The following is a 13,011-nucleotide window of genomic DNA, read 5'->3' as shown; positions in this document are numbered from 1 at the left end:
GAGGCAGTGGTCTCAGAGGAATACATAAAAGTTGACTGTGCGTCAAATTTAACGATTGTAATGACGTAACTGTGCGTTGGTTTGTCATAAATTTTCAAATACAAAAATCTAGTAGTTCCGCCAGGTTTTATTTTCACTCCTTGCCGGGTCTGCCCGCGTGGTATGACGCACATGCAATGACGTCACTGCCATCAGCGGCGGAGCGATCAATTTTACACTACTGCTGAACCGCTTGGTCGGAATAAAAACGAACACTAAATATATCAACACGTGAAATGTGAATATATAATAATACGATTAAATATTAATGCATTTTACAGGTTGTGAATCATTGATACGTAAAATGCTCATATTAGACCCAAATAAAAGGTATACAGTCGAACAGATAAAAAGGCATCCTTGGATGTTAGAAGAAGCTCCGAGACTTTTACCGGGCACAATTGCAGAAATGCCCGCAGAACCTAATGATCAAGTGTTGCGATTCATGAGCAGTTTAGATATAAATACGACAAGAACTAGACAGGTTAGATTTATTAGTTATAACTAATTATAAAGGATATATTAAGTTGTAGACATTTATTTTCATCTATAAAAATATAATATTTAATTACGTGTTGTATATGTTAAAAATGTATTACACAAAAACAATTTTGGAATAGCAAAGGACATAAAATAAAACAACAATTTTGTTGTATTAAAGGTTTTTCTGTAGTATTTGGAAATAATTTTCTCTGTTAACAAGTCAAGCGTTAATGGAAGCATTCAGCTATATGAATAATAAATTTGTTCATGAATTAAACATTGACGACATCACTAACCAACATTATGGCGATTTCAAGATCAATGGGTTTGTTAGTACCTAACGATTATCGATATTGACACACCCCGATTTGAACTACATAATAAATACTAACACTTGTATTTTCGACGAATAAAATAATAATAATTTTTTTTTATATCACTGCGGTATAATTTATAGCAAAATAAAAGTGTACTTACTTGTTACACTTCCATACATCTATATAAACAAATGCCTAAATAGACGTATTTTTTAAAAATATTTCTGTAACTATCCGAATGACTGTCTACATATTATAAATATTATTAATTGATTATCTATAGTTAATTTTAGCTGATTTATATACAATTTAGTATTATCTTTTCTACTTGGTATTCTGGTCAAGTGGTTGAAAACAGTTTTTAAAATATTATATGGATAGATATTATAATGATATCAACGATCTATCGTCGTACTACACAATACTAAATACGTGCATAAAACATTTCAGTCGCTAAGGAATCGGACGTACGATCATTACGCGGCCATTTACTACCTGCTGCTGGAGAAACTCAAGCAGCAACAGTCGCAAGAGAACAGCAGTCACTATCTGCAGGACCGGCGGCTGTCGGAGAAACTGTTCTCGTACGAACAGCCTCAACTGTTCACCGGACACTCGAGTCCCAATAAACGGGCGTCGATCGATTGCCCGGCTGGGCACCAGTACATGCAACCCGACCTGTGGAAACAGCCCAAAACCAGCGCGGCCGTACACCTGAACAGCGGACACACGCCGTCCAACCGGCCGCGGTCGTACAGCCAGGGCCGGGCCGTACAGCATTCCGTCAACCTGGCCGACCTGTGTAAGTCGCCGCAACAACAACACCCGCCGTTCAGAGAGCTGCCCCAGCTGCCTAAGTTCAAGGGCTGCAAACCGGACAAGATCGACATGGCACCGCACGACGACGGTGGCCCGAAAATGTGCTACCACAACCGGTTGGATCACATGACCATGATGGCGCCGCAATACTCCACGTCGACGGACGAGGGCATCGAGACGGACCTGGAGGACGCAGCCGCGTCGTCCAGCCCCACGCAACAGTCGCACCGAACCGCGGCTTACCAGGCCGTGGCCGGCGGCGGCCCGGTGATCAAGAGCCACAGCCAGAATCTGGCGGATCACCTGCAGTGCGCGGCCAACCTGCAGCAGTACGAGTCGGACCTGCAGGTGTCCAGCCTACCGTCGTGCGCCAACGAAATGAAGTATGCGGCGGACTGCACAGCGATTTGCACAGCGGCGGCAGCGGCGGCGGCGGCTAACAGCTGTCCGCCACCGTCGTGGGACAGGCGCGCCTCGTTCTTGGCGCACAACCACAGCTCCGCCGGCGACGGCGTCCGGCCGCGCACCGACAGCATGTCGCCGGTCAGCTTCCGCGAGGGCAGACGGGCGTCCGACGGGCTGATGAACCAGATTGACTCGGCGGTCATGGCCGCGGCTGTCGTGGCGGTGGCCAACGCCGTGCAGTCGTCGTCGCCCCGGTCGCCTCAGTTGCAGCAACAATACAGCGGCGGTCGCATGCCGGTCGGCGGCAACGGAAAACTGTTTCAGTTGCAAGAATGCGGTGGTGTGCAAAAAGAACACGAGACGCTCAAGATGCTGTACCAGAGCTGTCTGCCCAACGACGAACAGGTGGCGTCGAACCGGAAGCAGGCGGCCGGGGCCGATTACCGGTGCGGCAAGGACGTGCCGCCCAGGTCGCCGTCGGCAGCCATGGCCAAGCGGTTCAACTACACGGACAGTTATGCCCTGGACAAGACCGGGCTCCAGCAGCAGCTGTTCCAGCAGCGGTTGCTCCAGCACAAGCGGACCGCGTTGCACAAGCAGGGCGCGGCGGCGTCGGCGGTGGCGTTCGGTCAGTGCGGCGTGACGGCTGCCGACTTACCGGCCAACAAGCGGCAGCACCACACGCACCGTCAACCGTCGTTGCAGTACAACAACAAAACCGTGCAATTGTCTTCGCCCCAACACGGTGGTAGCGGCGGCGGCGGCGTCTCCGGTGGCGGTGGTGACGGCCACGGCCACGGCACGATGCAATTCCAATCGGACGGCAGCTGGCAATCGTTGCCGCACACCATGGCCACGTGCCAAATCAACGACTTCGATGGCCAAGCCAATTGGCTGTCGGTGCCCGATCCGCAACACCACTGGTACTGCACATCCGGGCAGCAGTACAACTTCTCCAAGAATTATTCACAGGTGACCGCTCATAATAATATATATAGTTTTTTTTTTTTATCTTATAAATACGATATAATATTATATCCAAAGGCGCACACAATATCATATCTCGATCTAGATAATAACCACACTAATCGAGATTTAAGTGACCCGGAAGTTTGAGGGAAACGATTCTTGTAGGAATGGACAATGCTTATTGTAATAATTTATTATTGTTATACCTGATTTTATTTTTCGACCGATCAGTAAGGTACATATTTAGTTATGAAACTTATGACCGTGACGGTATTATATAGGTATCCTAGTAGATGTATGTGCTACTCAGAATTTACTTATGCGCCTCCGACTTGTATCTATATAGATAATCTATCTTAAATAACATAAGTACTTGTATTATATAATATTATGTTGTGCATCATAAACAAAAAACTTGACCATTTTTTTCTGGATTTTCTGTTCTTAAAAAATTGCTGTGATCATTAAATTTAATTGCCGACCACTAATTTTACTTGTTTATTTTCTGTAGCTTAAACAGCAAACTTGAACTGTAGTTTTGCTGCCACTGACTAATGAGTGTAATACTATATAATAATCCTGTAATAATGTGATCTGACAAACCGTTTGTTTAGTCGTTTTACATGATAACATTTGAATGGATTAATTAGGCTTTAAATATTTTAAACAGACATTTTATTAATATACTAATATTAGTTTTAAAAAGTTATCTTAAATGAAATCAGGTCATTGTACATTAAACAATATGATAAATATTATACATTGACGCTCCTGAGGTCATGACGCGTGTGCAGTAGAATTGTATAATATCGTCGACAATTTCAGGTAATGGGTATTATATATTATTCACTCATCTTATACTCCGAATTCGATTCAGAAAACAATTTCTTACACAATACCTTATGATGCTGCGTACTTGACTTTTAAAATTATTGAAGTAGATGTGGAAATAATTTATTTTACAATTCTTGATATATAAATGTTTAATATATAAAAATTTGAAATGATTTTATAAAATTACGATATAATAAATAGTACTTCCGTGTTCCGAATTTATTTATGGTGTACATATTTGTATAATATTTTATAGCTATAGCATCCTATATTTTATAAAACATATAGCTATCATATGCATTATATACCTAAAAAAAATTTAATTACTTTTGAAAAATATTAAAATATACCTATAGTAACATGTATAAAGTTAAGTATTTGGTTTGTTCTTATTTGAAACCTTCTAATTGTCTAAATAGTAAATTGCATTCCTACATAGATCAAAGTATAGTAAACAAACTTACTTATTAGAGGTAAGAGGTTAACGGGCTATGTCATGTGAACTCAGATAATGAATACCATATTTTTATTCACGTGGTTATGCCCAACACATTGATTCAATGATTCGTCTATAATACTTAATAGACACTTAAAAATTAAAGTTTGTGAGAAGTAAAATGACTGACCGACAATTATATTATCACCTATTATAAACTGTTTTATAAAAATTGAGTAATATTTTTTTAAATTTTTTATTTTATATTATCTGTATAAGTTTTTATGTAAATAATACCTATAGGTACTTTTTACAAACTTTTATTAATTGTGGAATATATTATAATATATTTATACAGATCATTTAATTAAGCGAGAATGAAGAACCTTGACCGAAATTTTGTTCTGTCTGTGCCATAATTACATCTTATTCCAATATATGTGTTGAACCTATCTTTAAATATTATTATTAACGACATTTAAAAAGCTTATATGTATAACTAATTAACCATTTAATTGCACAGTACCTATTACAGTTTCATTACTAAAATATACAATGATATTAATACAAAAACTCTTGATTGTTTATGTTAACAAATATAAATGTTTCAATTTCTAGGTAAATGTCGAGATGTTTAAATTGAAATAGTGGAATAGTAGTTTTTTAACAAGTTCATTAAAATAAATCCTTTTTTAAACATTTTTTTTTTCACTTGTGTAATACTTAAAAATTGTATACACGTGTAATTTTCACTAAATATATACATTGGACATTGATATAGGTGAATATCATTATCTATTCATATCATATTCAAGGTTAACAAATCAAGAAAACTGCTATAAATGTTTATTTTTTAAATAGTTGAATTCGTGCAAAAAATTATGGGTAACCTTTTAATATTGAAATTGGAAAATTAATCTAATTCATCAATATGAGTTTATGACTAATATATAATCTAATAATTTATCACAAATAGACGATATAATTTTGAAAAACAAATAACGCCTTTACAGTGAGATTAAATGGTTTATAGATTAAATTATAAAAATAGGGATTCCGTGTAATAAATTATCATATTTTATTATTTATGTTTATTTTTTTGTTAAAAAATAAAAATGAATTAAATTGTATAAGGAACAACATAGTTATTACTAGGAAACCCTATTTTTATAATTTACTTATAGTTATTATGCTTGTATAGTTGTATTAGGTATTATTTACAAGTTAATACGTATTGTAGTTATTCCTTCATTGGCAATTACTTTCTACTAGGTAAATTGTGTTTACAAAAAAAAAAAAAGAGACGGCTATTTGAATAGGTATTTGTATAATTATATTAGTTAAAATAATAATAATAATAATAGACGAATTGCATATATTGCATGATTTGTATGAGAATATTTTGTCATAACTGTTTCTTCGATATTTTTAGGGTCAAAGTATTTGATGAAGTGTATAAGTGCGTGGGCATTGAGCAAGGTCGTTCGATATTATAGAAAACTGCAATAATATGGTTATTTGGGTGATAGGTATTTGAAAACGTATAAGGTTGATTTTTTGATAAATATAAAAAGTCAAAAATAAAGAACACATCGTAATTATTATTATTCGTTATAAAAATTAAAATATGAATAAATTTAATTAATTTTATGCACTTGAATAACTTTTGTTGTATTTATGTATATTTAATAATAATTGTTTTTATCCAATTAGATATTATATTACTTACATATATTTCTGTAGAATTAATAATGTCCAAAACTATATCTATAAATTATAATCTTGAAAGTTTTAACTGATTTTATAGTGCAGTATATAATAATGTATAAGTATAGACTATAGGTACTGTTTTCAGCAAATTATTTAATATATATTACTATAAATATTTAAAATTAACATTAACATTTTGTTTGCGCTTTTCATGCTGAATTCACTTTTGGGCTTATTATATTATTACTACAAACAGATTAAACTGCAGTTTGGACTCTAATTTGGAAACAAGATTGGACTGTAATACCTATATAATATCTGGTGCAATTGAGTTTATCATAATTTATAAGTAATGAAAATCGTAACCAAAACTACTTAGACTATTTTCAAATATTACAAAACAAATAAAAAATAACGTATGATCATTGATTAAATACATATATTTAAAATATATTTAATCAATGGTATAAAATACTTGAATACTTTATGCAATTTCGGATTTAGGAATGTGGACCGCCTTGGGCCTATCCTTAGTGCGGTGGTCGCAATTGGTCGCATATAAGAATGCATATTTAATATTGGTACAAATATGATTTGTATAATATATAATTAAAATAATTAATATTCTGTATTAAACAATATAGATTAATTTTAACTTACAAAATGCAGTTATGTATTACTCACAGGATAAATTAACAATATAGTCGGTAATAGTCAATTGGTATATACATAAACTGAACTTAAAATAATCCTATTTTGTGAACTCCCATCCACCCCTCTTTAAATTTGGTCCTATATTCGCACTTCGCACATAAATAATATAATATTTAGGACACTGAATGTCACGCGCGAAACCATAATAATAATAAAGATAAACAATAACGATTGAGGCGGATACACAAATACACGATAAAGGCGATAGTACATAATATATATTTTATCATTCAAGTCGATTTTATTCAGACTGTAAAATAATATATTACGAATCATGATTATTGCGAATAAACTTTTGACAGCAGTAATACCTACGATGCTTTTTCGGCGGAGTATACGTTCTTATACCACGCCATCCTGTAGCGATGGCATCGTAACAATGATATTGATTTCAAATTATACATTTATATACAATATAATGATTATTGTTTATTTTCTGGCAATTATTTTTAAACCAGCACACTTCGTTATATTTGTACCTATACATGCAACATATAATATTACTTACGTCAAACGTAGTTCAATTTTGATCAGCGAGATCAATTTTAAAATTGAATTAGAAATTATGAGGAAAAAATTATATAGGTATATATATACTAGGTAATAGGTATAGTTAGGTAATTTTATCAAGTTACAAAATATTAGTGTTTTAATTATTCGCCTTTATAAAAATTAAATAATAATAATAATATGTATATGAACCTATCATAAACCTTCAAAGTTCAAACTAATCATAACTTTTATTTTGATTCTTGAGAATGACCTACACAATAATAGATACGAATATACGTTTGGTGGTGTTAACAAGGGTATTATTAATGTTTATTATATAAAATTGAATTATTCAATACTATAGTATACATACTTACTATATTATACTTAATATAGTATTTCTATTATAACTTATAAGTTTAAATTTGTAATTTCTAATGTGTTTTACAGCTCAGCAGTACGGTAAACGTGCCAATGGGCAGTTCTTTGTTGGCGGCCAACGATGTAATGTGGACATCGCCAAGACTACAATCGCTCTCGGAAAACACTATTTCGGAACTCGGAGAACAAATGGAATCCGGTTAAGTTCACGTTCTGTCAAGTTTGATTGGTGTGTATAATAATATATTATATTGATAGGTATATGCTATTTGATATTTCTATTATTCTATACCAAATTGTAGACAGTATCCAATACGGTTTTAAATCAAAAATTAAATAAATTATTTTTGAGTTTTAATAGTTATTAATATCAGACTAGTATTTTTATGTAATGAATAATGATTTTTTTTTTTAGTCTTTTTTCTGGATTTTTATTTACGATATATATATAGTGTGTTAAATGATAAAGGTAACACAAAATATTATGTAGAATAATTAAATCTGAATTTCATTTAGGGTTTTTTTACCGTATAAAGGATTTAATATTAGGTACTTAATTAGGTAATTATAAAATAATTTCAACGAATGCATGACAATTTTTTTTTATTACATTCTCCATTTTTGGATTAAAATTTAAATTAGATAACATTTTTAAACAACTTTGTCTCATTAAGTTTAATTTAAAAGTGAGTTAAAGTGTCAACTTATGCATGTTTAATTTATCGTATTCTTTGACAATCCGTTAAAAATTTAAAATGTTGTGTGATCTCGTATATTTTTTTTAACTGGCAGTGTGCTGTCATAGGTACAAAATCTTACATGGAACTTTGTAAAATTGTAAAAAGACTGTTAAAAAATACGTTAATATACAACATGTATGAATTGAAACTTTTTCAATAAGTAAATTTTTAGGATAAAAAAACTTTATGTCAAAGTTATTTAAAAAAATTATAAAACTCAAACCTGAAGTCATAAAGGAGAGTAAAAATCTATAATGAAATTCAAAGTCATGTATGGCTCACGTATGCGTTCGAAATTGTTAGGTACCTTTATATTATTAAATATACTGGGTATTACCTATTGTATGTATTATTGTATACCTACTTAATTAAATTATAAGCACGTATTCGGGATCAATTTTCGGGAGGGGGAGGGGTTTAAAATATTTCTAATACATGAATTATAGTACAATTATACATACAGTTTGTAATTAGTTTTTGTTTCTACTTTAAAAATTGTATTCTTTTGAAAGGTGGGGTGGGTGAATTCCTAACTCCCCACCTGTATACAATCTTGCTTAATTTATTATGAGTTATGAGTGTTATGACTATATGTATATTGCGGTTTCCTTAAGGAATTGTTATTGTTGTGTTTTAGATACACTGGATATTGATGTACAAATTATATTTTGTTTTAGATCCCAGACACGCGAACAAAATTATTATCACACAGATATTACCTAAGTATATTTTATACAACACACACTCAAGTACTCAACATTCATTAGACGAGACATCATGTTTTTACTATTATATTAGACATATTTGTGTTGGTTATTGTATTTTTTTTTTTTTTTTTATATAACTATGTTTTTTGTTTTAAGTACATATTAGAATTCACCGACGAGTATATTTGTAATCGAAACAATCTAATTTGTGAAATAAATGGTTTTTAATCGTATTACTCTATGACGTTATGAGATAGGTAGGTGGTACCTTACCTTGTAAGTTGTATTGGTCACTCGGGTGTGAATCGTATACTTACCTATATGGTTATACATATATGATTAGAATATTGTAGATTCTATAGACATGATACTGTATTACAGATTTGTTTATATGAATCATAAAATTATCCGCCAAGAGCATTTTCTGTAATAAAATAGGATGAATAAAAACAGTTTTCAACTTCTAAAGCTCGTATCATCTTAAATATTCAACAAAAGTGATAGCTAAAAATATGAATATTTGTGAGTACTTTGATATAGTAATTAATAATTAGAACCATTGAAAGTACATTTGAATTTTCTTTGACATACCTACCTACTTTGATTCTAATTTCAATGAAAAACTTGAAGATGCTGACTGCTGAAGCACCCTAGTTTTTTAATTAGTATTTTAAAATCATTATCTACTCATCATTAGACTATGAACTAATACCTACCTGGGCGAATTCTGCATTTGAATTTTATTATCTGTACCACTGTGATTAATTCGTCACATTATTTCTGTATCATGTTAATATATTTAAAAAAAAATACTTATGAATGCAAAATACATTTTTATTCAATTGATGTTTTAAATAAAATTAAATGACAACATGCAACTATGAGTTGTGATGTAAAATACTAAAAATAGTCTTTTATAGGATATGTGGATATAAGTATCATTACGTACATAAATCTATATGGAGGCCAAACCTTTTAATAAGGGCTGAACCACAGAATAGATTAAAGATTAAACCTATTAGATTTTATCTATTTTGTGACTAAATTAAAAATTATAGGCGTGTTTACGGGTCTTGCCTATCCTGTGAAATTTGATCTAACTTACATTATAAATTGTAGTGCATAATATAACATTAATTTTTTTCTGTTTCTGATTTCATATAAATGTCTTTTAATTGTCCTCATGTGGACTTGTAATGTTTATAAGACTATAAAAATTGATAATTCTAAGTGCAGTAATCCCATCCTCCTGGATATGCCACTGTTGTGCACAACCTGCGAATGAGGCCTAGGCACGCTTATGCTTAAACCATTATACGTTAATGTGATAAAGAAAACAATAATGGTGTATTTAAAACTTAAATCAATTAACTCAAAAAAAAGGTCTTGTATAAAAATCTATTTTATATCAAACATATAGCTCACTGCTCAACCAGATTTAATTATTATGCTATGCACTCAAAAATAGTACCTAAAGATTTCCAATTTATGATGAACTATCCGTATTATTTGACCTCCTTTGTTGTATATAAACCGTTAAAAACAAAACGTATGATAAAAGTTGCATATGATTTACTAGAGATGTAGATAAACAGTATACATTTAGAGCTAGCTAGTAGTCACACTTGTATAGTTAAAAGAAATGACAAAAAAATATTAATAGCTACTATAAACAAACACGAACTTCCTGTTATAATAATATGTAGGGTAATGGGTAATACAATTATTTAATCATTGCCTGAACATAGTCAGAGCTAGAACTAGGTTGGAAAGTCTAAAATAGATATTACATAAAAAAATAAATCAATTTAATAATTAATAATATACTATGATTTTATGTTTGGTCAAAATGGTTGTCATTTTCATTTTTTAAAACAAAATTTTTTATTATAAGTTAAAGAAATTTAAAATATTAACCAATTTTTAAACAAAAATAAGTACATCCTATGTCAGGTTTTTAAGTTCTTTTAATTTTCACTTTGAGAAAAGTATAATTGTTGAACAAATTTTAATAAAATCGTTTAAATTATTTGATTTTTTATGTATTGAATAAAATAAAGTTGTCTTTTGATAAGTATTCTTCAACCCCCATATATTTAAACAAAGAATATTCAAAAATTGAGAATCAATTCATCAACCAAGATGTGTAAAAAATTTAGCTTAACAATTAATCATCATATATATTGTAAAAACCATATTACAACTAAATTTTTAATAAAAATAAAACAATATGTATACAAAAATCTACCAATAAACGAAGCGTTTTAATTTATCTGTCTTGTGAGAACATATCGCTGCCTGTTTGCCTCGCTTTTAACTTAGCTTTTTCAGGTGTTAATGATTCTTCTTCACTGGGTTCTATTGGTTCAAAATTTTCTTTCAGTTTGTTGTTCTTAAAATCATCAACAATCTTTTTTCGATAAACAGCGTTGAATAAATCTTTTGCTGTAAATTCAGATTGAGTAATTTCAGGAACTCTGTATGACACGTATGGCTTTAACTGAAAGCAAAGTCATAATATGTAATGTACGATTATTCTCCATCAACACTAATCCATGACCACATTCAAATACTTACATTGAAATTATCCAAATCCGGAACAATAATATCTGGAATTTTTTCTCGGACAGTTATAACTTTTCGGCCAACTCTGACAGTGGTGTCTCGTATTCCATAATCTGATTTTTAGACAGTAACATAAATTATTTATGCATTAAATTAAATATAATTCAAATGTAAGTAAAACAATTTATTTGGTTTGTTTAAATACTTGTCATTTGAAAATCTTTATTAGGGTTTTCTTCTTGTTGTTTTCTGAACTGATTTGTTCCTCGATTATATAGTATGAAGTTTTTGAAATTCCTCTTTCCGTAACGTATAGTGCTTGTGGAAAATGATCTAAAAAAGGTTTTTGCCGGGGAAGACATTTTGGAAAATGTTTCTGAAAAATGTAAGTTATTTGTTCAATGCAAGGTAGTTAAACTTATAAGACTGTTGTCGACAGTTATAGACAAGTATATTTTTATTTTTTTATACTTACAACAGTAAAAACATAAACTAATTGAGTATATTAAAATTTAACATTTACTAGTTACTTTGTTGCTATCACTTATCAGTATTTAGTAAATATTATCAAGTACCGGTTTATCTTCGTAGATTTGCAAGGACTTAGTATAATTATACACATGAAATAAAACACATGAATGAATCCGGCCCTATGATTGGTCTAGATATTTGGAGCGAAAATTAAAATTATTACAGACATCATCAATACATAATATTGTAAGTCAGGGATAGCCAACCAGTTGATCGCGACACCCTTTCGCATTAGAAAACAAATAAAATATTTTTTTTTTGTAAATTTGTGTATCTTTGTATATCCTACGAATATAAAAATTAGATTTAGAAAAAGGCAATAAATAACTATGAAAAACGAGATTATACACTGATATCGAATTATCTCGAATAAAGAAGTGTAACACGCATGCGTACATATTATATAAACATATAATATATTTTTTGTTTATTGACTTTTTTTTTTCTTTTGGTCGATCGCAAAAACCTAAAAAAACCTGTTGTAAGGTACGTAATACGATAACACACAGTTTGATATTTAATTATATTTTATAGCAAGAGCGTAATTAAGGGGATGATGAGGATTGTGGGCGATAGATCCACCCCAAAGGGCCAGAGCCTTATTTTACTAATATTTTGCAATATTTATAATTTAATAGTAATCCTACTATAATAATAAAGTGTTCTTTGAAGACAGTTTTAGAAAATATGATACTGTACAGGCACGTATACAGAAGGGTTTAAGGGTTTAAACCTCCTCCGAAATGCTTTCAAAACAAACTTATTTTTCTACATAGCTATGTAAAATATAATTTTGAATTTGTATTCTTAATTATATATATTGTATCCATTATTGTGTAAGATCTGAGTACTGAGTATCTGACTAATGA

General features: G+C 31.4%; 2 protein-coding genes across 3 annotated transcripts in view; one reads left to right on the top strand and one right to left on the bottom strand.

Moving 5' to 3' along the window:
• Positions 1–9,279, top strand: part of LOC132923307 (serine/threonine-protein kinase SIK2-like) — a 32,307-nt gene extending 23,028 nt beyond the window's left edge. For both annotated transcript variants that reach the window (XM_060987208.1, XM_060987209.1), the window contains 4 exons: positions 321–523; positions 1,290–3,035; positions 7,669–7,828; positions 9,017–9,279. In XM_060987208.1, coding sequence (XP_060843191.1) covers positions 321–523; positions 1,290–3,035; positions 7,669–7,803 — 2,084 coding nt within the window. In that variant the 3' untranslated portion in view covers positions 7,804–7,828; positions 9,017–9,279. The remainder of the gene's footprint in view (positions 1–320; positions 524–1,289; positions 3,036–7,668; positions 7,829–9,016) is intronic.
• A 1,921-nt stretch (positions 9,280–11,200) lies between these two features.
• On the bottom strand, positions 11,201–12,194 carry LOC132923309 (large ribosomal subunit protein mL41). The gene is made up of 4 exons (XM_060987211.1): positions 12,087–12,194; positions 11,817–11,987; positions 11,624–11,724; positions 11,201–11,546 (listed from the first exon to the last, which is right to left on the bottom strand). The coding sequence occupies exons 2-4, from the start codon at positions 11,971–11,973 to the stop codon at positions 11,316–11,318; spliced, it is 489 nt and encodes a 162-aa protein (XP_060843194.1). The 5' UTR covers positions 11,974–11,987; positions 12,087–12,194; the 3' UTR covers positions 11,201–11,315.
• Between the last annotated feature and the right edge of the window lie 817 nt (positions 12,195–13,011).

The sequence above is a fragment of the Rhopalosiphum padi genome, chromosome 2 (genome assembly GCF_020882245.1).
Source record: "Rhopalosiphum padi isolate XX-2018 chromosome 2, ASM2088224v1, whole genome shotgun sequence".
In the NCBI taxonomy this organism is placed as follows: domain Eukaryota; kingdom Metazoa; phylum Arthropoda; class Insecta; order Hemiptera; family Aphididae; genus Rhopalosiphum; species Rhopalosiphum padi.
The sequence above is the reverse complement of the archived record's forward strand: the minus strand, read 5'-3'. Positions and strand labels throughout refer to the sequence as shown.

Excerpts from the sequence above, each read along its gene's own strand:
- LOC132923309 (XM_060987211.1), bottom strand. The coding sequence starts at position 11,973 with ATGTCTTCCCCGGCAAAAACCTTTTTTAGATCATTTTCCACAAGCACT. Across the intron at positions 11,725-11,816 it reads TAAAGATTTTCAAATGACAA|ATTATGGAATACGAGACACC; the intron begins GTATTTAAACAA and ends TCTAAAAATCAG. Across the intron at positions 11,547-11,623 it reads CGGATTTGGATAATTTCAAT|TTAAAGCCATACGTGTCATA; the intron begins GTAAGTATTTGA and ends CTTTGCTTTCAG.